A 24552-nucleotide genomic window follows, 5' to 3' on the forward strand; every position below is an offset into this window, starting at 1 on the left:
AATATAAGCATTTTAATAAATTTTTCTCTGTATGCTGCTTTGGCTGCATTTGTGAATTTTATTTTTATTCCGTTAAAAATATTTTCTAGTTTCCCTGAGGCTTCCATTTTGTCCAGTGGTTATTTAGAGGTGTGTTTTTTCCTGTTATTGCTTGTTAATAATGATACGGTAAGCGGTCATATTTTGTACGACTGGTTAAAGATGTCAAACTTCTGTCAAAGTTTGTTTTATGGCCCAGGCTATCATCTGTGTTGGAGTGTTCCATGTGTAGTTGTTCTGGAGAACTGCAGACAATATCATATCCTTCATAAACATAGAAGAAAGAGTACTCAACGAAACAAATCCAGCAGTATCGTTAAAAAGTGTATAAAAAGGGCAACATCGTAGGCATAAAAAATAAAAAAATAAGGGAGCGTAAGCTTACAAGGTCCTTGCAATCTGTGAGGTCAACCAAGGGTCGCCTCGCCTAAAAAAATAAAAAAATAAAGGGCAACACATCACAGTGGAATTCATCCTGGGGATGTACGGTGGTTTAACATCTGCAAATCGACTGGTAATTCACCATATGATACATTAATGAATAAAAGTTACATTTTTACGCAAAAATAAAAAGCAAGGGAAAATTCAACATTGATTCATGGAAAACTCAGCAAACTAATTTCCGAGCGGTGTGGGAGCCCACAAGTGAGAGCCGCTCGGCCGCTGACGGCGGCGCCCGCCCCGCCCCGCCCCACGCCGGCCGAGGCCCCGCCTTCTCCGCCCCCACGCCGGCCGAGGCCCCGCCCCCTCCGGCCACGTCCAATCGGCAGCCCGCCGCCACGGCGGCCCTCGGATCTCCGCGGCTCCTCCCACGCTTGAACGTCCCGAAGGACAGCCGAGAAGCCCAATGAGTTCCCTGAGCGGGCAGCCGGAGAGCCAGTGCGGAAGCGGGCGGGCAGGAAAGGCGGGCCTCCGTGACGGACAGGGGAGGCGGTGCCAGGCTGGCTGCTGGTTGCTAGCTGCCGCCGCTCCTCCTCCGACCGCTCGTCAGCTTCATTGTCACCTGGGCCTCGGATCCAGCTCCGGGGCCGGGAGCGCGAGGTCGCCAGCCCGAAGCCCGGGCCGCGCACGTCCCAGCTGCGCGGACCGCGCGCACGCCCGCCGGCCGGCCCCGCAGGCCCCGCGCCTCAGGCCGGGCTCGCGCAGGTGAGGGGCAATGCGCAGGTGAGGGGCCCCGCACAGGTGAGGGGGGCTCATGCCCCAGAGCCCGTTACCGCTTCCGGCCTTCCCGCGAGGGCGAGGTGGAGCCGAGTCGCAGGCTCAGGCCCACCACCCCGGCCAAACCCCACAGCGATGGGGGCTGCCCGCGAGAAGCTGGCGGGGTCCGGGGTCCGCCCACCCGAAGGGGCCAGGCAGAGGCCCTGCGCACCCACCTCAGGTCCCGGAAGGGACACCTCTGTGTGCAAGGTGAGGTCTGGCCTGGGGGTTTCCACGGAGAGGCTGTGTTTGCCGTCGCTGCTGCGGCGTGGCTGGGAGCGGGGCCCAGCCTGGGTCCGGCAGGAGTGGCCGGCGCCCAGGGGCGAGGGGGCGTTAAATTTCACCCACACAACCGGAAACTCATGACTGAGGACAGTGGCCTGGGGAATGGCAGGGACAGCCTCTGCGCGCAGCTCTGGAGAACAGGGGCGTCCATCCCCCGGCCAGGCGGCCCTGCTGTGGGTGTCCGGCTGGAGGAGGCCACAGCGCTGACCTGTGGGTGACCGTGGGCCCAGAGTCCTCGGTGGCAGGGAGGGCTGCGCTCACTCCTTTGTGGTCAGTCCTGGTCCCCTCGTCCCCTGCATTACCTGAGGGTCTGCCGCGTGCCAGGTGCCGGCGCCACATGAGCCTTGTCCTCACAGAGCCTCTGCTCTCACGAGTGGATTGGACAGTGCACAGACTCACCTGTGTGGCCAGGTGGCCAGGTGACCAGTGAGGAAAACTAAAGGAGAATGAGGGAGCGAAGAGTGGTCGGGATGAGCGGCTCTGAGAGCAGGGCCCTTCGTGACCTCCCGGGGAAGGGGCCAGCAGGCTCGAGGCTCACCCTAGAAGCAGGCCGAGGGGCAGAGGGTGGCAGCGAGGAGGCCACCAAGAGACCAGGGTCAGCTCTGAGGGGCGTTTGGCATTTGGACTCTGTCCTCCATCCCTGGGGACCCTCGGATGGGCCACGGGGCGATCTGAGACCCAGTGGAAAGGTCTGCCCTGTGTGTGTGTGCGGGGGGGCTGCCATTGTCCAGGTTCAGGAGATGGGACTGGACTGGGCTTGTGGCCCGAGGCTGGACGGGGAGAGGGCACCGACTGGGCTGCTGAGGGAGGGGGAGATGTCAGGGTGGGACCAGGCGTTGGCTTGAGCCGGTTACAGAAAATGCCCGCTGGTGGCAGGGGCCAGCTGGAGGTGAAGTCAGGAGTCCGTTTGGCCTCCTTGGGTCTGAGGTGCCAGGGGTGGGGGTGGGCACCTGAGTCGGGAGGTAGAGGACAGAGGGGGCAGGTGGCACGCGTTTGGGAACCATGGGCCCCTGTTTGTAAGGAAGGAGACCGGAGGCAGCCCCCCGGCGAGAGAGCGGATGGAGGACAGAGGCCCGGGGCTGAGCCTTGGAGCCCTCAGACTTCAGGGGTGGGGACAAGAAGGGCCAGCAAGGGGGACCACGAACGGTGGCCGGCACTAGGAGGGGCAGGAGGGGATCCCAGGAGCGAGAGAGCAGATGCCACGGTCTGGCAGCTCAGAGATATTCCCTGGGTTCCGAGGAAATGGAGGAGTCCCGTGGCCAGACAAGTTTGGGGACCCCAGGTTGGGCAGCGTTAATCAGACCGAGTCCTGGTTAGAATGCCACACTGCATGCCAGCCTGCAGCTGTCTCATCTGACCGTCCTGCCAGCCCGTGAAGAGGCACGTGTTAAACGCCCATTTTACAGATGAAAAAAGCGAGGCTCAGACAGGTGCTGTACCCGTCTGAGGGTGGGGGGAAGGTGACAGCTGGTGCACAACCAGGACTGCCTGCTGCCCAGGGCACCCTCCGGTAGGGCCCCTCAGGAGGCCCCGTCTTCGCTGTTCATGACTCAGAACCCTACTCTGTCACACGCTCTGTTTTGGGGATGAGACCGCAGGCTTCCCAGGGAACTTGGTGGCAGCAGGCCCGGCGCCCTGGGCTTCCCGAGTTCCAGCTAGAGGCAGCGTGTGGGGGACCTGGTTCCTCGGAGGGCAGCTCATTGCATCTCCTGCCTGCTCAGGGCCCACTCGTCCATCATGAAAGGCTCCCGGGCCGTCAGCGGCCCCTCCGGCCCCCCCGAGTGCATGGACCTGAGTCTGACTGGCCTCCCTCCGCCCCTGTTCCGGCGCCCCAACAGTGCCTCCGCCGCGAAGCCCATCGCCCGCTCCGTCTCCGTGGTGGCGGGCAGTGAGCCGAGGAGAAAGGCGCTGGTGAGTGCTGGAGCCCAGGGCGGCGGGGGGGTCTGGGCCCCCCACCTCCTGGGGAGTTGCTGGCAGGGTGGCATCTGACTCCTGGGTAAGCTCCGCACCTCAGCAGGCCCCTCACAGCCATCATCCTGCCCAGCCCTGTGGCCCTGTCCAGCCGTCCTGGGGTCAGGAAGGACCGGGGAGCTAACTCACAGGAGGGCAGGGCAGAGCCTGGACCCTGCCAGTGTCATGCCCTCTGTCCCGCCTGCTCCACCACTGTTCGGATTTGTCTGGATCCAAAATGGGTTGGCCTGTGGGGGAGGGCTGAGCCCCTGGCGGCCCCGGAGGAACCGGCTGCAGGCAGCAGTGGTCTGCGGTGGCCAGGCTCCCTCGTTAGTGGACAGCACTGAGGACACACAGCCTTTGCTGCGGTTCCCGGCTGGGCCTCTTGCGCTGCCTCTTGGACCCTCCACCAGCCGGGGGCGAGGGGCTCCCACCTCCCTCCAGGAAGGGGAGGCCCACGGAGGCCCAGGACGCCCAGGCTGCTCCTCCCGTCCCCCTTCTCGCCACACCCACCTCCTCCCGCCACATCTTCTGCAAGGCCTGGCCCGGCGCCGCGTGAATGCGCGTGTCGCACCTTCGGCCGCGCTCAGGGCTTTCCTGTCTGCAGGAGGCCGCGGGGCCCGGGGGCTCCCGGGCCATCAACAACCTTCGAAGGTCCAACAGCACCACACAGGTCCACCAGCCGCAGGCCAGCCCGGCGTGGACCGATCCCCTCAGGTAAGCCCCGGCCCTCCCTGGGAACCCCAGCATCCTCAGGGCTGCCTCTGTCAGCCCTTCAGGCCTCATCAGTGTGGGCACTAGCTGGGCAGTGGGACCCGAAGTGTGACCTTCCCACGGGGCCAGGCCTGGGCGGGACCAGCAGGACGAGCCTTGACCTGTCCTGTCTGCACGTAGAGGTGCGGACCTGCAGGCCGCTGTCCCCCGCCTGCTCCTCTTCCTCTGTCTGCTGCGCTTTCCTGTGGTGTCGGGGTGGCCACGGGAAGGCGCGTGACGCCTCTCCCAGGCGCCGTGGTCAGATCTGGACTGAGAAACGTTATTTTAAGCTCAGGACTCAGGAATGGAATTCCTTGATGGCGATCTGGCCCTTCCCATCCCCTCATAAAACGTCCCCGTCTGTGTTCCTGGGGTCAGCCTCCCAGGCTCAGTGACTGTCCCCACTTGCTGTCCCCTCTGGCACAGACCAGCAGAGTCCCCCGACTTCCTGACGCTCTTCGAGAGCAGCCCGGGCGGGAGAAGGCGGCCGGCCAGTCTGAGCAGAGCCTGCAGCGAGAAGGGAGCCTCGTGGAGCGTCCTGGTGAGAGAGAGGGCCGAGTGTGCGTGGCGCACCGGGCACGACACCTGGCTCCTCCCCGGCCCTGCCGCCCCTGCCAGAGGGGCCGGTGGGGAGGGGCACACCAGCGTCAGCCCATCGTCACAACCTGAGGACCGTTAGGGTCTCCCCGCCCTTCCATCTCCCCATTTGTGGGCAAGGCCGTGGGGTGGGGGGCTCCGGTCAGCGGTGCATGCGGAGGGGTCACAGGCCGAGGGGGCATCTGTGGGCACTGACAGGATGGCCAGCCTGGGGCCTTCACCTTGCCGCCCAGTGCCCAGAGGCCCAGCACCGTCGGCACAGCGGAGGGCCCACGGAGGAGAGAGAGCACCGTACCCCTGGCACCCAGCTTCACCGCCAACAACAGGTGCGACCCCGCAGGTGCTGGGCACGGCCCACCCACCCAGGGCTCTGCGGGCGACTCTGTCTCGTGTGTGGCCAGACCAGGGTGCTTTGGAGCTGGCGAGCGAGCGAATGGCCGGCGCTCTCTGCCCGAGGGCCAAGGGAGGAGGCTGCAAGGTGGTGTCTGGCGCAAGGGGAGCCCAGGTGGCGTGTGCATGGGCCGTGGGCCACCACAAGGCTGCGTGGAGGTTCTTGAGCTTTGAGGCTCGGCTCCCGCGTCCCGGGAGTGATGAACACGCGACCTCGGGCCACAGCTGCGCACTGTCAGCCGAGAGCCTGTCATTGTCTGGGCTGCAGTGGCTGCCTCAGCCACGCCCACTGGGGTGCGGCAGGAGGAAACACATCCAGGGGACGGCCAAGACGGCAGGGTCCGGAGAGCGTCCGGCGGGCTATGCCTCGGCCGGCAGGCCTGGTGGCCGGTGACTGTTGGGACGGCAGGGGCCCTGGAGAGCACTGCCCCGGTGCTACCCCGGGCTGCGAGGAGAGCTGGTCCTCGCTCTCGGCCCCCTCGACGGGGATGGTGGGGGAGGGACAAGGAGACACGTTTGCCTGAGCGCCAGCCGGGACTTCCATCGCAGGACGTGTTTGAGAGGGTTCTGCAGCCGTTCGGGGCCCCCGCAGGGAGGAGTCCGGTTTTCAATGCCAGGATTAAATTAAAAACTAATTTCTATCGGAGCGACGCATGCACACAGCTGATGTCGAGCTGCTCCACAAACTTACGACGAAAACTGGCAAACCCGTCACCCCTCCTGCCCTCCCCGAGTCCTGCTCCCGGAAGCTGCCACGTGCCAGCTCTTCTAGTATTTTCTAGAAAACGTTTGCCTAAGTACGCTCACGCTGCTCGCTGTTTTCTCAGTCTTAGAGGGACTCGGTGTGGAAGACAGGGTTGCCCTCTCGTGCCCCCCCCCCAGCTTGCACACGAGCCACCCTGCTCCCATCCCGCATCCGGGTGGGGCCGCGTCACAGCTCAGCGTCTCGTAGGGTTGTGCCCCCACGTGGGACCCACACCGGCTCTGCCTGTGCCAAGTTCTGGTTCAGCATTTTGTTTTCTGTGGGGCTCGGGGCAGGTTGCTTAACCCTCCAGGGCCTTGTTTATACTAAGAGGTTGTTGGGTGCGTCGCCCCCAGAGTCAGGAGGGTCAGATGCACCGAGGCCTGAACCTCTTAGAGCGATGCCATGCGCGAGGAGCGCGGATATGTGGGGCACGCTGCTGCTTGTCCCAGGATCGGGAAGGGTCTTTATTTCTTACTTGGTCGTCTGTGTACTGGCCACTTCTCCCAGACTGATGGCAGAACGGCCGTCCGTACGGCCAGGCCGGCAGGTGCCCCGCCCATCACCTTCCCCTGGAGAATCCCCACGGGGCCCTGTCTTCTCCCGCCTGGGTCCCAGCTGGCAGCCTGCGCAGGCCATGTGCTCGTCAGCTCTCTGCGGCCCTCTGCGGCCTCTGTCTGTGGGCCTCGCTTCCTCTGCCTTCGGTGGAGCCCAGCCCCCCGCAGAGTCAGTCCCGAGAAGGGACACGGGCTGTAGTTTTTCAGACCACGTGCCTGAGAACGCTCGACACTCACACCGGACTTGGCTCGGCTGGTGCGGAGTTCCGCACGGGAGGCGGCCCCGCCGTCTGGGAGGCGGCCCTGCCGTCTGGGAGGCGGCCCTGCCGTCTGGGAGGCCTGTCCTGCCGTCTGGGAGGCGGCCCTGCCGTCTGAGGGCTGTCGCCGCCGCTGCCTCGTCCTGGTCCTTCTGCGTGCTGTGCTTTTCTCTCCGGAGGCACTCTGCATGTCTCCTTTGCCGTGAAATCTCACAGCATGGGGCCTGCGACGTGGTCCGTTTGCCGTCACCGCGTGAGGCAGTGGTGACTTTCTAGTGTGGTTCACTTCTAGGAGATGTCCTCTTGTCACTCGTCCGAGGACTTTCTCCCGTCCTTCCCGCTCTCTCGGTGGCTCCTGTCGCTTGCACGGTGTGCTGCTTCCGCCGGGTCGGCGGCGTCCCGTGTTTTCTTTCTCTCTCGCTTTGGGATCCGATGGGTCGACTCAGCTGTCCCCCCTCATCTCTCACTGCCAAAAGCCCCTCTTGTCCCCCAGCGACCCCTTCCTTCGTCTTGTTCCTGGGTCAGCTGTCACATCCTTGCGGACGCTGCCGCCCTCCGCTCTCCCCAGCGGGGCTCTCCGCGATGTCCGAAGTCAGCCATGGTGGGAATGTCACACCGTGGAAACCGGCGAACGCCGCCACTAAGAGCTGTGCCCCCGGAGCCGCTGTCAGCGCCCTCGGCACAGCCAGGAACGTCGCGCGGGCCTCGTTCCCGCCCCACCCTGCTCACTGGCCTTTTCCTCCTCCGTATTCTGGCGTCCTGGCTCTCAGAATTAAGAGGGAGGCTCTAAAAGTTGTCTGTGGGTGGCTGGGCAGGGACCAGGCTGCTGTACTTGGGGGTCCCCACCTGTCGGTGTCTGGGGCTTTTCTCTAGGTGCTCGGTTTCCCCAGGGCCAGATTCCTGCTGGCTGGGACAGCAGAGGCGGTGGAGGCCTGGCTCAGTGCACTGACCGCTTCGCCTGGACGGCAGCCCTCGCTGCTCACGGGGGAGGGCATCAGGGTGCAGCTGCTGCTCTGGGAGAGCCAGCTCCTCCGCTACCTGCACCTCCACGGGGTGGGGGGCAGACAAGCCACCTCGCGCCAAGCCCCGCAGCACCCAGGTTTCCTGTCTCACGGCGCATCGCTCCCCACTGGCCCGTCTGTCTCATCCTCCAGAGCTTCTGCGCATCTCTGCCGCCGTCCCCACCTGCATCCCCCCTTGTCCTCGCGTGTTTATGCCATTTTCATTCCTTCCGGCGGATTCGGGCAGGGCAGACAGGACAGTGCATTCCACCTGTCACGTTGAACTGACACAGAGAAGTCCTGTCTCCATCAGCCGGTCTGTGGCCATCCTCCCCACGTCCAGTGTCAGGGGTCATGGTTTCCACTGCTCGCAGCTCGGGCCCTGCCGGGTGGAGCTTTCTCAGGTCCTGGGAAGGGCCCCACTGTTCAACGCAGTGGCCGTGCAGGGGGCCGGCAGGGTCACTTGGCTGACACCATGGCGAGCAGTGCTGCTGAGCGCGACCTGCAGCTCGCGCCCCAGGGCTTGACTCTGGTCCTGTCTCTTCCCGCAGGAGCAACAAGGGAGCTGTGGGCAACTGTGTCACCACCATGGTGCACAACCGCTACGCCCCCGTGGACACGGCGCCCCCCAAGAGCTCCAACCACACGGCACCCTCCCTCAAGTAAGGCTCTGGCTCCCGTCCCGACATACGCGTGAGGACGCTGGCCCAGGCCCCAGGCGGGGCTCCGCAAGGGCGTGGTGTGGGGTGGGGACCCAGACCAGGCCTCCCGGGGTCACCAGGTGGGGTCCTGCTGAGAAAGCCACAGCCACCCGTGCTGTGGGCCCCCTGACCAAGTCCAGAGCCCGGGAGGGTCTCGGTGGAGCTTGGCCAAGCCACGCAGAGCAGCCGTGTGCACGTCACCCCGTGCCCGCCAGCCAGTGTGCTCGCCCAGGGCTGGCCCGCCAGTCCCTGAGGCACCCCCGGCACCGGGTCCTGTGACTCCTGAGATCCCTTCTCCTTTTTGGTGTGGACAGCCTGAGACCCTGGGGAATAGGTAGCTCTGGGGATGGGCCAGCAAGTCAGAATGGGGAGCAGGCCTTTGTGGCCCCCTCACGTCCCGAGGCGCTCCCTTCCAGACCTGTGTCCGCATGCAGAGTGACCCCTGGGACCGTGAGCCCAGAGGAGCCAGGCACCACGAGCCTTTCTCTGTCCCGCTCAGCAATCTCATCAAGGCAGCCACCGGCGAGGGCGAGGGCGGTGGCCTCGGGAAGACGCAGAAGAACTTGGCCGGCAGCACCCACGTGGCCCAGAACAACTCGGGGGCTGCCGTGGGCCTGCTCAGACGCACGGAGGTGACGGAGGAGGAGGCTGAGAGGTGACCACAGGTTGGGGGCGGGGAGTGGGCCAGAGGCTCCAGCGACAGTAATTTTCACTTAGTGGTCGTTTAGAATACGGGGGCTGAAAACACCACGTGTTGTACGATTCTCTTTATCCAAACCGTCAAGGAAAGGCCAGTCTCAAAGGACAGAGCAGAGTGCTGGCTGCCTGGGGCCCGGGGACGGCAGAAGAGGGCTCTTGGGGGCGATGGAAATGCTCGGAAACGGGTCTCACGGCCAGTCGTGGGGCCCCATAAATTCACCAGAAGTCGTTGAATTGTGTAGTCAAAAGGGATGAATTTTATAGCGCGTGAGTTATACTGCAGTGAAACTGTTAGTTTAAAAAAATGTTAAGTGGAGAGAGGATATAGAAACCCCCAACCTGTGGGGCTGCCCCCTGAAGCTTGCCGCGGGGGGACCAGCTGTGGCCCCAGGCCCGTGCCGTCACGCCTGGTCAGGAAGTGCTCAGTGATCAGAGGGCAGGCCTTGATAGCCTCCACCTGGCTGGTCAGCCACCACCTGCTGTCCCCTTAGAGCTGGGGGACGACATCCTGGAAATGGGTGGGCATGGGGAGGGGCAGGGGGAGGTCGGAGCGGCAGCTCTGTGCACCTGCCGGCTGCCCTCAGTGGAGGGCACTTTGGAGGGCAGGGGTCCCGTGCGCGCATCCCGTGGGGACTACGTCCTGGGTGCTCCGTTTGCACCTTTGCCCGACGAGCCGTGTGGTCCTGAGGGCCACAGCTACGGCTTCTTGTTTCACCCGGTTTGCTGAGGAGGGTTTACACACGACGAAACACACCCGTTCAGAGGGACAGTGGGTGAGTTTTGACACGTGTGCAGTTGGCTCTATAGATACAACATACCAAGATGCAGAACATCCGTCACCCCCCAAGGTCCCCTCAAAGCCTATTATCCAGCGTCCCCCCAACCCCCAGCCCGATCTGTCCTCTGATAGCTTTGTCTTTTCTAGAATGCTCTATGAGCGGAGCACACGGCCTGTGGCCTTTTGCGTCCATGAGTGGCGTCTGCCACCTACACATAGTGTTCGTCACAGGCAGGCGGTGGGTCTTGGGGTTCTTTCCAGGTTCTGGCAGGTACGAATAGTTTGTGCATACGGGGGTGTCGGCCACCTGTAGAGAGCTGTGCATGTGGCTGCTGGCTTCTCTGCCCTGCTGGGCCCTCTGGGGACCTGGAGAGGCTGTCGCTCAGCTACCTGGTCCATGGCGGCGTGGGGCCTGCCTCAGTCCTGAGTCTGCTGTCCTGGCAGGTTTATCCACCAGGTGAACCAGGCCGCCATCACCATCCAGCGCTGGTACCGGCACCAGGCACAGCAGCGCCGAGATGGAGCCGCCAGCCTGAAGTGCCTGCTGGCGTCCAAGCAAGAGGTCAGTGTGGGCATGCGAGCCGCACCGGGGCTCACGGCGTGTATGGGGCGTTTCTGGGACCATGGGACTGAAACCAGAATGACCCGTGTCCACCCTGCCGGGCGCCCGCTTCCTCCTCGCCCTGAGCCGCTCGCTCAGCAGGGCCTGGGTGTCGGGAATGCTGGCCGCCCACCTCAGCTGAGAGGCCTGGGCAGGTTTCTGGTTTCGGGCCCCTGCTCCATGGTGCAGAGCCATCCCTGCCCCAAATTGCTGCCGGCTGCCTGTGAGGAGGGCTTGTTGTCTGTGGGGCAGAGGCGTGGCGGGGGGTGTCCTGGAGAGCCCACATCTAGGTCGGCCGCCCATCTTCCCAGTCAAGCTGCCGTGGCTGTGGTTTCTGCAGGGGCAGCGGCAGAGGCTCGGGGAGGGGAGCCCGCTGGACCTGCACCGGCAGAAGGAGGCGGCCCGGAGGAAGGCCCGGGAGGAGAAGGCGCGCCAGGCCCGACAAGCAGCCATTCAGGTTTTGGGGCGGCTGAGCCGCACAGGGGCCCAGTGCTGAGGCAGAACCCCTGTTTCCTAGAGCATGACTGTGCCCCTGGGGGGCCCTGCCCGCTGCCCTCCCCGGTCCCGGGACACTGGCCTCGGGCAGCTTGGCTTGGGAGGGTGAGGGGCCAAGCTGCCTATGGATGAGGCTGCTCAGAGGGCACGCCCGGCAGGAGCTGCAGCAGAAGCGAGCCCAGAAGTCGGGCGATGCTGAACTTGGGATGCCGAAGGGGGCCCGGGAGCCAGGGGAGCCCCGTCCCACCCAGGAGCCACCGCTGAGGCTGGGGGGCACCACTCCCCAGATCTGCAAGGCTAACAACGCAGGTGAGGGGAGAGCCCAGAGGCTGCCCTGCCCCGCCCCCCTCTGCCTCCCGTCCCTCACCCCTCAGGGATGGCTGTGGCCCCTATGGCTGCTGACCGGTTGGTGGCTCCCATCCTCCCTCCACCCCGCGGAGGGACCCTGGCTGTGTGGCAGACGCCCAGGCCCTGCTCCTCTGCCCTCGCCCCACCTCCTCTGGAGCTGGACACGGCTCTACAGAAGATGCTTCTTGACCTTTCACTTGGAAGGGCGGGGCGCCCCAGCGTCCCCTCTGCTCTGTGAAGCCCACTGTGCCTGACCCCTTCCCAAGATGTGTTCTGCTCCACAGGGACTGGCTTCCCTACCACAGGCCCAGACGCACCCCGCCAGCCTGCCCCCAGTTCGTCCCCAGAGCCCCGGCAGTTCTCAGAGGACAAGCTACAGGTTCGGTCACAGCCATTTTTGTGGCCGTGGGGTCACTCACGCCAGAAAAGGCCTCCTAAGATGGGTCTTGTTTCTCTACCAGAGATGGGGGCTCACGGGGCTGTCACTGATGCCGTGGGGTGGGACCGATGCCCGAGCCTGCAGAGAAAGCTGGACGCTCAGAGATTAGGGGACAGCAAGGTCATCAGACAGAGGGGGGGGCGGCCAGGCCCAGACACGCCCTACCTGGCCACCCTTTACTTCTCTGGAGGTGGGTCTGTGAGTGCCCCCGCCCCTGTTCTCTGAAGGCCTCACCAGCTTCTCTTGCCCTCCATCCGCTGCAGGACGCCAGCTCTCAGGACGCAGCTGGTGAGGCCCCAGGGACGGCGGGCCCCGCCAGGAATAGGGTTAAGTCCAGGGCGACCCTGGATGAGCTGCTGGACACGCTGAAGCTGCTGGAGGAGGAGCCTGAGCCGCTGCCCCGCCCCAGGGCCTATCACAAGGACAAATATGCCTGGACCGACGAGGTGGCCGTGGGCGCCCTCCCTCAACCCAGCCCTGGGCCCTGGCGTTGTTCCCTGCAGAGCCAGGGGAGTGTAGTGGGGACCAGATGGGGCCTTATGGGACCACCCCCCAGTTTTCTGATGGCTTGCTGAGGCATAGGACCCTCAGAGTAATTTGGGGGTGGGCGCCGCCTCTGCCAGCGGTACCCACAGGCGGCACCTTGCGAGGGTCTGAGCAACCAAGGGGCCCTTTGTTCCAGACCAGGCCCAACTGCCTCCCCTTCCTGTCTCCTGCCCTCCTTTCCCCCGGGGGTCCTTGAGGGGCTCTTGCAAGGCCACCCCAGAGTCCTTGGCTGCCTGACAGTCCCAGTACTGTGGCCCCTCCCCTCAGGAGGACGATGCCAGCTCCCTGACCGCCGACAACCTGGAGAAATTTGGGAAGCTCAGTGCGCCCGCCGGCCCTGCCGAGGATGGGGCTCTGCTTTCGGAGGCCAAGCTGCAGAGCATCATGAGCTTCCTGGACGAGATGGAGAGATCAGGGCAGGACCGGCCAGCCTCTGTCCCCCAGGTGTGGAGGGGACCTTAGGCAGGGACGGGGCAGCGGGTCCATCCTGGGGGACCGGGCCTGCCTCAAATGCACCGTGTCCTCAGGGACTCGCGCCGGAGGAGGGACTAGGGTGCCTGGAGTCTGTGTCCGAGGTGAGCACATCCGTGATGCGGCTGAAGCTGGAGGTGGAGGAGAAGAAGCAGCGTCGCTTCTACGGCGCTGTGCCTACCTCGCCCCGCGCCGCGCTCGCCCCCTCACGCCCACCTCCGCCCGCCGCCCTCGTCACCGCCCGCCTCGCCCCGCCACCGCCTCGCCCCACACATAGCCGCGCATCCACACCTGCCCTTCTGCCTCAGCCCAGCCCTCGCCCCGCCTCCGGCCCATGGCCCACCCCCTCCACCTTGTCACTTCCCACTGCCGCACAGTCACCACCTTCTACTGCCCGATGCCGCCTCTGTCCCCGGTCACCCCTGGAGTGTGGCCTGCCAGCCCTGCCCCCTGAGCGGGCCTCGTCTTCCGTTTCCCCATCCCACACCTGTGCAGGCACAGCAGCGGGACCTCACCGTCCGGCGGGTCAAAGAGACGGAGAAGGAACTGGGTCGGCAGCTGCGGCAACAGAGGGAGCACTACGAGGCCACCATCCAGCGACACCTGTCCTTCATTGACCAGGTGATACCACCTGGCAAGTGGGGTGCCAGTGGGGTGACTGGACCCATAGAAACGGGCGGTGTCTTCCCTGTGGGGGTGAGGTGTCCATGTCTTGACAGGCTGGTTTGGGCATGCCATGTGCTCCCCTCACAGCGTGCCGCCCAGGCCAGCGGGGCGGGCATGTAGCGGGAGCAGGTGTGCAGCGCACCCAAGGGTGGGGTCACCCAGGTGTCCAGTGGGACATATGCCCGGAGCCTTTCCTATGCTTTCCGGGGCCATCCATGTTCTTGGGCTCCCCAAGAGAGAGCGGAAGCTTCCAGGCCGCCTTGCACTGAGCCACGGCCCTGGCAGGCCCTGTTCTGAAGAAAACGCTGGGGTGGGTGCTGTGAGGAGAAGCAGGAGCCCAGAGGGACAAGTGGCCTCCTGAGGCCGTTAGGGACACTTCACTTGGCAGTCGTAGGTGCATCCAAACTAGAGCTCTGCCTGGAGCCCTCAGCGCAGTGGGTGCCATTTTCGGGGATTTGCGGAGACCCCTTGGCTGGCGATGGGCAGGTCCTTCTCCACTAGCCTGGTGATGAGGTTGGTGGAGCAACCTCCTTTCCAGGAAGATCCTGACGTGGCCACAGCGAGGCACTTGTAGCCAAGGCCACTGTCCCCAGCCACCCCCCCAGGACTTTTCTGGCACCAGCCAGGCCCTTGGGTGCAGGAGTTGAGGGCCAGTGACAGCTGGAGCCCCTTGTCCACCTGTGCACAGCCCTCCTGGCCCCAGGCAGGAGGGCACAGAAGGGCTTGGAGTGGTGGCCCTGGCCCTAGCTAACATGCTGGCCCTGGGCAAGGGAGGTGGCGTCTTCCCGCGGGACAGGGTCCCATCTCAGTGCAGCAGCTTCAGCCCCCACCCCCGCCTCCCCAACCATTCGCAGCTGATCGAAGACAAGAAGACCCTGGGTGAGAAGTGCCAGGCCGTGCTGGCTGAGCTGAAGCAGGGGGACCAGAGGCACAAGGAGAGGGAGGCCGAGATGCAGGACCAGCACCGGCTGGTGAGAACTGGGCAGTGGCTTTCCCTCCCTGCCGTCCTGTCGCCACTGCAGACCTGGGGCCTCGGGCCGGTGGGAGGACGTCCTGCTTAGCCACCCAGAACGGGGCGGTCCCTGTGGCAGGCCTCGGAGCGTTGGTCCCGGGGCTTGTGAATGAGACGAAGGGACGGTGCAGGAGGGCGAGGTGTGCTGCTGGCATCTGGAGACCCTCACCCCAAAGCCCTGGGGTGGCCGGGGCGGCTGTCATTTAGCGCGTCCCCACTTCCCCCAGCTTCTCTGTCAACCGCCTGTTTTCTCGCTGGCAGGAGATCAAGAAACTCAAAGAGCTGATGAGCGCCACCGAAAAGGTCCGCAGGGAGAAGTGGATCAACGAGAAGACGCGGAGGATCAAAGAGGTCACCGTCAGAGGTGGGCGTCACGCCCCGGGCCTCGAGGCAGCTGTGGGGTCTCTGAGGGCAGTAGTTTCAGTGGCCGGGTGGTGCGGCCCCGGGCCTGGCTGCGGCAGGTGGACCGACCAGGTGTCCATCTGGCTGGGTCCGAGAGGGATGGGCCAGCTCCCTCCCCAGGTCCCCTGTCTCCTCCAGCTTCCAGGGGAGCACGTCGGGCGGGAGCTCAGGATGGGGGTCCCGGGTTTTCTGCCACCCGGCACTGTCCCTTCTCCCTAGCTAGAGAGTGGCCGATGGGGCCCGGCCCTCCTGCCCTGGGACTCCCTCCTCTCGGGAGCCTGGGTACCACCAGGGAGAGACCCCACTGGCCAGAGCGATGGAGGAAGGGGGTTCACAGTGCTGCAGGCAGGGAGAAGCACCATGGGCCCAGGTGGACTCAGCTGTATTTTGGCTGGAGTCCCCAGGGTGGCCTGGGGGCAGTCCCCTGGCTGGACAGCAGCCCTGGAGTCATAGTGGGTTAGAATTGGGGGTCCCCTACAACACTGGGGGTGAGGGCAAGGCCCCTGTGGCATAGTGGGCAGACGTTGGGGATCCGGGCACCACCATGCGTCCCACCTCCAGGCCTAGAGCCCGAGATCCAGAAGCTGATCGCCAAGCATAAGCAGGAGGTGAAGAGGCTCAGGACCCTGCACGCGGCCGAGCTGCAGCAGGCGGAGGAGCGGGCGGCCCAGCGCTACGGGCGCCAGGCGGAGGCGCTGCGGGAGCAGCTGCAGCGGGAGAAGGAGGCGCTGGGCCAGCAGGAGCGGGAGCGCGCCCAGCAGCGGTCAGTGTCCCTGCTCGGGGGCCTCACGTGAGGTGCGGGTGGGCAAGATGCGAGCAGAGCTGGGATGTGCCAGGACCCCAGAGTGAGGCCGGGACCCCAGAGTGAGGCATCTGAACAGCATCCTTTACCCCAAAGCCTCCCTCAGGAGGGACGCTAAAGATGGCGCTGGGACAGAGAAAGCCAAGGGCAGGACATGGGGCCCCTGCACAGGTGCCACCAGGGCTGCCTTTGTCGTGGGGGCAGCTGGGATGGAGGGGCAGGGGGTGCCGGGTGCAGCGGCCTGCCCGCCCCGCCGCACCCCAGCCTGCCCGTCTGCAGCTTCGAGCAGCAGCTGGAGCAGGAGCAGCGGGCCCTGCAGCAGCTTCGGCGGCGGCTCCACAGCGAGGTGGCCGAGGAGAAGGAGCGGCTGGACCAGCAGGCGGCCAGGTGCCACCTGGGAGGGGCCGCCCACCCCCCGCCACCCCCCCACCCCCCAGCCCTGCGAACTGACCTCCGCTGGGCCTGCAGGCAGCGGGGGGAGCTGGAGGAGCTGAGGCGGCAGCTGGAGGAGAGCAGCTCGGCGGGCGGCCGCGCCCTGAGGGCCGAGTTTGAGAAGGGGCGACAGGAGCAGGAGCACAGGCACCAGGTCGGCCACCGTCCCCGCCCGGCGGGTGCCCCGTTCTGGGGGCGAGGGCACGTGTCAGGAGCACCACCAGGGCCAGCCCCAGGGCAGCCGCCCGGAGCCCCAGCCTGAGCCTGGGTTCGTAGGGTGGAGCTCTTCAGCCCGCGCCCCACAGACCCAGCGTGGCCACGGGACGTGTGGGCTCGCCCAGGTGGCAGCAGCCAGCGAGTCTCACGCTGTCGCTGCCCCCAGATGGAGCTGCAGGCCCTGAAGGACCAGCTGGAAGTGGAGAGGCAGATGTGGGAGGCCAACCGCGCCAAGAAGGAGGTGGGCAGGGGCGGGCCGGCCGTGCCCCTCCCCTCCCGCCAGCACCCCGGTCTTACGGCATGGGCTGCACCTCTGGGGCCCCCACAACTCGCTTCTGGGTTCACAGCTGGCTGCTTGGGGCTGGCAGTTCAGTCTGAGCTATACCGCATGTTGTTCAGCTTCTCCTAAGTGCTCTGGGGGACACCAGAGGGGCTGCGGCAGGTCCCAGGTGACTACAGAGGTGACTGCACCTCGCCCTTTCTTCCCCCTTTGGAGAGCTGCTTTCGAAGTTGACAACACTCAGGCAGTGTGCGGGGCACACATGGGGCAGGCCTCCTTCCCATCTCCCGGTGTCCCCGGATGGGTGGGCGGCCCCACCAGGCTCTGCCGTCCTGGAAAGAGGTTCATGGGGGCCACATGTGAGGCAGTGGCCTGTGCCAACCAGCCCATTGGCCTGGTGACAAAGCTTTAGCAGTGGCTGAGCGGCCACCTCGTCCCGCTCCCACAACTGTGCACCGAGGGGTCACTGCGTCTGTGGGCTAGCCAGGTCAAAGGGCACATCGTGTTGAACTTGATGGGAGTTCCCTGACACCCGGCGCGGCCCTCATCCCGGAGGCTGCCCCCCACCCACACCCCGGGCGTGGGGTGTCCAGGCCCCTCATCCAGGCCCGTCTGGCAGCAGCTCCAGCTGTGTTAATGGTCCTCCATCCCCACAAGTCTGCGTGTCCCCGGAGCCTACGTGGCTGTCCTGTCCGGGCCCTCAGCCTCCTCCCGCCACCTCCACTGGCTGAGCCCGTGTGCCTCCCCTCCAGGAAGCGTGGCTGCTGAACCGGGAGCGGGAGCTGAAGGAAGAGATCCGCAGAGGCCGGGACAAGGAGATCGAGCTGGTCATCCACCGGCTGGAGGCCGACATGACGCTGGCCCGGGAGGAGAGCGAGAGGGCAGCCGAGAGCCGGTGAGGCTTTTACCCGCAGGGCACTGCGGCTGCGAGGCTCAGAGCCCAGGTGCTGCGCCACACAGGCCCGCAGGCCGCCTCTGACCCTGCTCCCCGGCCCGCCAGCGTCAAGCGCATCCGGGACAAGTACGAGGTGGAGCTCTCAGAGCTGGAGCAGTCGGAGCGGAAGCTCCAGGGACGGTGCACGGAGCTGAAGGGGCGGCTGGCGGAGGCGGACGGGGAGCGCGTGCGCCTGCAGGGCCTCCTGCGACACAAGGACAAGGAGCTGGCGGACGTGCAGGCGGTGAGCGGGGTGGGGGCGGGAGCGGGCGGCTACGCCCCGGCCCTCGGCCTGCCGCCAGCTCGCACCGTTCGTGCCGGCCCAGGTGAACGAGCAGCTGGCGGGGGAGCGAGGCAGCCTGGCCCAGGTGCTCCGGCAGGAGTTCGCCGACCGGCTGGCGGCCTCCGAGGAGGAGAACCGGCAGGTCAAGGCCGAGCTGGCCGCGCTGCGGGCCCGCCAGCAGCTGGAGCTGGAGCGGCTCACGCGAGAGAAGCAGGCGGAGCTGGAGCAAGTGCACGGCAGGTGGGTGCCGGGCCGGGCCAGGGGCTCGGGGAGCACGGCGGGGGCCACGCTCGTTCTCCAAGCAGCTGACGTGGCCGCTGGGGGCTCTGTGTGTGAGGGTCCCGGTCGTGTCTCCCTGTGGCACTTGGCCCCAGGACCCCCGCTTGGTTGGAGCGAGTGCTGTGCGGGATGGGTAGAGGCCCCACGAGGGCAACAGTGAGGGTCGGCACACCCCTGGGACCCCTCCGCCCTTCCTGGTCACCTGTCCGTCCTCGGGCCCACCCGCCGCAGGCACTTTGAGGGCAGCCTGGGGTCGGGGCCCTCGCCCTTCTTGAGCCGCGTGCCAGCGCCCCCGCTGCGGGTCCGGCTCGGGTGGAGGCTGCTTCTCCGGGCATCGGCCTGGGGCGGGCCGTGGGCCACAGCTCTGGTTTTCCACCCCTCTAGCTGGCCCAGTGCCCTCAGCAGGACTGGAAACGGGGCAGGACAGCTGCTCCTCCTTTCCCATGGGGGTGGGGATCCCCACCAGCCACATTACTGCTCTCGGAGCCACGGGTGGGTTTGGGGCCTGGGTAGGGGCACCCCACAGAACCCCACCATGCGTCCCCTGCAGGGTGAAGACGGCCTTGGCAAAGAAGGAGGAGGCCGTGAGCAGCCTCCGGAGACAGCACGAGGTGAGTCCCGCGGTGGCTGGCCGGCGGGAGGGGGCAGCCCGGGCCTGACCACGTTGGGTGCGTGTTGCAGGCCGCGATGAAGCGGGCTGACCACCTGGAGGAGCTGCTGGAACAGCGCAGGCGGCCATTCCCCAGCGCCAAGTGACTGCCTGCCACCCACGGCGTGGACAGGCCGACGGCAGCAGGGCTTCGGGTCCCGGCAGGAGGTGGACACCGCCCCGGCCTCCCTCCGTCCCTCTGGCCCATGCTCGGTGTCTGGCGGGCAGAGCACCATGGCTGCATTTTAATAGTAAAGAAATGTTTCTTAACACTGTGTATGCCCTGCCTCGTGTCTCTCCTGGGCTGGGGTCTGGGATGGAGGCTGCCCCCGGGGCCCCTCTGTAGAGCAGCCAGGCAAGGGTCGTCCTGGCCCAGCTCTGTCTTCAGCCTGACTCCCCATGTTCCTTGCCTGGCCCCGTCGAACCCCGGCTGGCATCCTCTGTTCCAGCCTGGTCCTAGCCGAGCTCCCCAGCACCCACAGCCCCTCGCCGGCAGCCTCCCGCGGGAAGGAGTGCTAGCCTCCTCCCCCACCCCTGCCGGGTGCCCCCCATCCACAGCCCTCTGCTGGAGCCCTGTGGAGACGGGCCCTGGACAGGCCTGCCCACGAGGAGGGCGGAGTCCAGAGGGTGCAGCTCCTCGGGGGGTTCGCTGTCCCCTCCTGCTGGGCTCTGCTGCTGCAGGGGCTGGAACCAGGACTGGGCCCAGCCTGTGCTGGCCAGGAAGGCCATCCTGCTGCCATGGTGTTGGGGATCCCCCTGCTGGTAGGGTCGCTGCAACCCCTCACCATCGACGGCCTTGGGGGATTTGGGCTCTTGCTGGCCGAGTCCCAGTGAGGGCTGGTCTCAGTGCTCGGAGGACAGGGGCATGTGTCGGGGCCTCGGCCTTCGCGTCTGCGCAGACGGCGTCCGTCTCCCCAGAAGAGCAAGACGACGGGCCCCTCCCACCGACCCCTCAGAGCCCAGCCTGGGGGCGCGTCAAGTGCAGGCCTCGCTCTCACACACATGCAACGGGGCCCATGGACGTGGGAGTCCGGCGTACGGGAGAGCAGTCTGGGTGGGAGCTGCTGGTGTCCAGATGGTACTTAAACCACAGAGCGGGAGCCTGTGGGCAAGCGTGGGGGGAGCAGAGGCTTGGGGTGGGCCAGGTGGGGGCTCTCCCCTCGGGAAAGCATGGGGAGAAAGGGGCCACCAAGGGGAGGCAGGGGAGGCAGGACACGCGGGCAGAGAACCAACCCCTAGATGTGTCCAGCCCGGAGTGCATGGCCCAGGGGACGTGCTAGGGCTCCTTGGCCGCACCCTGAGGCCGTAGGTGCTCACGCGCTGCTGTGTGGACTCCAGCCCGGCTCGAAGCCTGAGCAGAGCCCGGCTGGGCTGGGGAAGGGGGGCCTCAGGGGCCTGGGCCCAGAGAGCTCCGTGCTGGGAGGCTGGCGCCAGGAGGGGCCAGAGCCTGGTGGTGGGACTGTCCTCCGTGGGAACCCGCAGTGAGCTGGGGACGGGGAAGGGGCAGGGGCAGGGGCGGGATGTGCCCGCCCACACGGCCTCCCATTTTCCCTTCTGCACCCCGCACACCCGCCCCGCCCCCAGCTGTCCCCAGAGACCCGAGACCCTGCTCCCACACAGCCCGCGCAGCACGCACACAGATGCACGGGCCACGTCGTTCATTTAATGTTTCTCTTCCATCTTCCCGGCACGGGCTGTGCCCACCCCTTCGGCTTCCTCGCCGGGCACGCGCGTGGCCCCACTGCCCCTCCAGGGCCCTCGCCAGCCAAGGCTGGGCGTGGCACTACTTCTTCTTTGGAAATTTTTCTTTTTTGATTAGTTCAGAAAATTCTAGAATAGGAGACAGATTTCTAGTAAATAACCCCCTGCCCTGTGCGCCCCCCAGCCCTACAGGCCCCGGGGCAGGCGTGCCCCACTTACGAAGGAGGGGAGAGGGGCCTGAGCCCTGAGGAGGGAGTGAGGGGGAGCAGACGGCTGCCTGCGCGCCTGGGGCGTTAAGCCAACCCCTCGGGGCTCAGGTGGACCGGGTCTCCGTGGGGACCTGAGTCCCCCTCAGAGCCTTCTGAGCAGGTGTTCCTGTGACCATCCTGCCTTCAGTGGGGACACTGACACAGAGAGGCTGAGGGCTGAGTCCTGAGAAAGCTCTTGGCCTGCTAAACCTTGCGGCCACCCCACGTCAGGAGTTGCTGGCATTTGCCGGCAGGAAGTGGAGGCCCCGGGGTGACGGTGGGCCTGCAGCTGGCAGGGGTGTCTGGAGGCCAGTCTGAGCCTGTGGTCTCCCTTACCCAGGGTCACCTGGCTGCTCTCTGGCCCAGGGCCAGCAGCTGGAGAGGGTGGGGGAGGGGCAGGATAGTGCAGACCCCAGGGCAGCCCGTAGTCCCCCCTCCCTTCACCCACCCACACCCATTCCCCTGGGGCTGCAGCCTTCAGCCCACCCCACTTCCTTTCCCATCCACCTCAGGCCCTGGTCTTGCCCCCACTTAGAGCACCCCTCTCTCAGGCTAATCTACCACCGACCCCCAGCCTGAGGCTGCCCAGGTGACCTTCCCCAAAGCTGCTCAGGCCACCGCTCAGAAACCTGCAGCAGCCCCTCGACCCTGCCCCACTCAGCGTCCCTGAGACTGTGTCCCTGTCTGCGAGTCAGGGCCGACGGTGTCCACCGCAGGCGGCCGCGAGCTTCAGGGGAAGGTCCACGCCCGGCAGTGGGGAGCCGCTCGGCTGTACCCCGAGACGGGCGATGGACACGAGGCAGCCTGCCCAGGCGCAGGTGGCCACGGGGCCAGGGCCCTGGAGGCCGGCCAGGGAGGTCCCTGGAGACACCCTCGTCAGCGCCGCCCACCTTCAAAGTCGATCCTCCCGTCCCCGTCCGTGTCAGCTGCCTGGATCACGGCCTCGGCCTCCTCATCTGTCAGCGGGGCAGCAGGCCCGCTGTTGGGGACAATGGATAGGACGTACCTGGCGGGGTAGGCTTGAGTCAGAGCCAGGGCCATCGCTCTGTGGCCCATTGGTTTACAAGGTGCTTGCCCCCACTTTGCGGATGGGGAGACAGGCCCAACTGGAGACAGGTGCCAAGTAGGCTTGGTCTGGTGCTGTCCCTCTGGCCTGGGCTGCTGGGCCCTGCCTCCTGCAAGGCCGGGGGGGCCCGCTGGAGCGGGGGGACTGGGTCTGCTGGGGTGGGCACGGTGACGTGGACCAGGCAGGGGGCCCAGGGCTCGGCACCCACGTCCCCTGCTATGGCTGTTACTTGATCTCGTTCCACTCGATAAAGCCGCTCTTGTCCTTGTCCAGGGCCTGGAAGGCCTTGCGGATGGCGCCCTCCAGCTGCCCTGAGGTCTGGAACTTCTGCATGTACTCGAAGAACTTGAGATAGTTGAAGGAGCCTGGGGCGACAGGTGCGGGTCGGCGGGGCTGCCTCGTGCGAGGCCTGGGGGGGACCCCTGCCCTGGGGTGGGGTGCCAGGGCCATCCCTCCCCTGTGTGTCTGGGGCCCGTCAGCCCTGGGAAGCGGGAGCTCGTGGCCGGGCTCCTGTGTCCTCTGCTCCTTAAGCTGTGGCCGGGCTGGCCGGGGGCAGGGGACAGCGGGGGCAGAGGGCTGTACCATGGTGCCTCATGTCCGTGGGCAGCATCTCGATGTCCTTGTCCGACAGGGCCGTGCCCATAGCCAGGGCCATCTTCTTCATCTGGGAGGAGAAGTCCTTGTCCATCCCGGTTCTGTGGTGGACAGGGGGTCAGCTGGGTGGACGTGCACAGCAGGAGGGGCTCTGCTTGGACCTGGCATGGTGCCGGTTCCTGCCTCCCAAATGGGGTCCCCAGGGGCCCAGACCAGACCCCCCATTGCCCCAGGGCTGCAGAAGGCAGCTGGAGGGGTCAGCCGTCCAGCACCCTCGGGGCTCCTGGCCTCGCAGGTGCCCCTGCGCCCAGGGCCCTGAGGAAGACGAGTCTGAGCCCCCAGCTCTTGCTAGAGGTGTGACCCCCACATCACAGAAGGGCCTGAGGGTCTGAGATGGTAGGTGCTGTGCACGAGCTCCCTCCCCCTGCTCAGAAGAGGTGGAGGCGGCAACGGTCTGATCCCTCGGTGCTGCCGGCGACAGCCCCTGTCCTTCAAGGCCCATCTCAAATCTTCTGGGAAGCCTTCCTGGTTACCCGAAGCCCCGCTTCCTCTGGCTGACACCCAAGGCCCAGGGCCTTGGCCTCACTGTCCCAGACCCCAGCCCAGTGGGCCCCGTTAGTCCTGGCAGGACGTTGAGCCCCTGTGGGGGTGTGTGCTGGGCATGGCTGGCCTGGAGCTGGCCCTGGACCGAGCAAGGCCCAGAACCTCACCCCAGCAGGGTGGCTGCTGCTCCTTCCCCAGGCCTTCCGCAGGGCCAGCCTGAGGTGCATCCGCCCACGGCCCCTGAGGAGGTGCACATGTCACTGTCCCTCAGTGTTGGGCAGGTGCCACTGAGACAGGCAGGGGTTCCAGCCGGGCAGGTGGGGGTCTGGGCACAGGCGAGGGGCCAGCAGTCGAGGACCAGGCTGTCCTGTGCCCCTCATGGCAGCACCTTGTGACCTGCCGAGCTCTCAGGTTGCTCTCCCCAGGGGGCGTTGGGTTCTGGGGCTCGAGGCAAAGAAGCTATTTCAGAGACTCCTTGGCCTTCTCGAAAGTTCATGGGGTGGTGGAGCTTCCTGGAACACACTCCCGCCCCGGGGAGGGGCAGCCCAGTGGCCTGTGGGTTTTAGTGGGGCGGGGCAGTGGCCACAGGAGTCTCCACTTTCCTCCCAGTGGAGAAGCCACCAGTTGAAAGTCGTGCCCACCCCTGGCCACCTCCTGGGGAGTAGGAGCACTGGACACACCCCCGGGACTGGCCCTGCCTCCCACCCCGACTCCCCCAGCCGCTCTAGGCTTCTGGCTCCTCACCCGTGAAGTGGGCCGACTCCTGTCTGCCCACTTCACGGGGTCACACGAGGAGCCATGAGGGAAGGCAGAGGCTGGGGAAAGGGCTTTAGACCTGCAGTGGGCCCGGAGCTGGGTCCCCACACATCACCCCTAATGATCAACTGCTGCGGCCCGCATGGGAGGCGGGCTGGATGGTCAGTGGGATCGAGGGCAGGCCTGGGCCCCAGGGGCCCATAAGACAGGTCCCACCATCCCACACCCTGAGCTGAGCCCTGATTCTCCTCTCCCACCCCAGCATCTCAGGGTTCATTCTGGAGGGAGAGGACACCTGCCTGCCACTCGGAACCTGCCAGAGGTCAGTGTCGCCTCCGGGGGGCTGGCCCACGTCCCAGCCAGGTCTGGTAGAATCCAGGGTTGACATCTGTCTGGGCTGCTCTCTGCCCCCTCTCCCCGCCACAAAGGTAGGGATGCCCGGGAGATGGGGGTGGGCGGGGCCTGGGGCCTGGGGCCTGGGGCTGCGTGGGCGCTGCTCTAGGGCCTGGGCTGGAGGCTCACTTGGCAAGTTCCGCCAGGGAGAGTGGTGGCCTTGGGAGGGGAGGCTGCAGCCCCCTGCCCAGCCCCCCGGGGTTCTCCCAGTGCCTGGAAGGGCCTCGTCCCCTCACCCTTCCCCTCAAAAAGGCCTCTCTGCCTCCCCTCCCATCTCCCTGCCCTCCACAGCCGAAGCTGGCCCCGGCTCACGGCCCCACGGGCAGGCCCGTACCGGCCTACGCTGCAGACCGGGCACCCCAAGCTGCCCTTGGCCTGGAGCTTCCTCAGGGCTGCCCCCCCACTCCCTGCTCCTTCTCCTGCCTCCGCTGCACCTCGTTGGGGTCCCTA

The 24552-nt window shown here is 66.0% G+C and overlaps 1 protein-coding gene across 1 annotated transcript; it reads left to right on the top strand.

Moving 5' to 3' along the window:
- The first annotated feature begins 961 nt into the window (after positions 1-961).
- CEP131 (centrosomal protein 131) lies at positions 962-19076 on the top strand. The gene is made up of 26 exons (XM_039859248.1): positions 962-1203; positions 3243-3432; positions 4079-4188; positions 4651-4765; positions 5020-5147; positions 8320-8430; positions 8969-9124; positions 10391-10508; positions 10888-11004; positions 11201-11351; positions 11675-11769; positions 12093-12275; positions 12643-12819; positions 12903-13046; positions 13342-13467; positions 14367-14483; positions 14786-14888; positions 15488-15689; positions 16008-16115; positions 16197-16314; positions 16543-16617; positions 17409-17551; positions 17657-17834; positions 17917-18113; positions 18703-18763; positions 18834-19076. Exons 1-26 carry the CDS (start codon positions 1196-1198, stop codon positions 18906-18908), a joined length of 3306 nt encoding a protein of 1101 aa, XP_039715182.1. The 5' UTR covers positions 962-1195; the 3' UTR covers positions 18909-19076.
- The last annotated feature ends 5476 nt before the right edge of the window (positions 19077-24552 follow it).

This window comes from Pteropus medius, unplaced genomic scaffold, assembly GCF_902729225.1.
Source record: "Pteropus medius unplaced genomic scaffold, Ma_sr-lr_union100, whole genome shotgun sequence".
Taxonomy (NCBI): Eukaryota; Metazoa; Chordata; class Mammalia; order Chiroptera; family Pteropodidae; genus Pteropus; species Pteropus medius.

What these genes read in the sequence shown, in the direction of transcription:
- CEP131 (XM_039859248.1), top strand. An exon ending in TGCTGGCGTCCAAGCAAGAG is followed by an intron (nt 10,509 to 10,887) that starts GTCAGTGTGGGC and finishes TGGTTTCTGCAG; the next exon opens with GGGCAGCGGCAGAGGCTCGG. An exon ending in CCAACCGCGCCAAGAAGGAG is followed by an intron (nt 16,618 to 17,408) that starts GTGGGCAGGGGC and finishes CCTCCCCTCCAG; the next exon opens with GAAGCGTGGCTGCTGAACCG.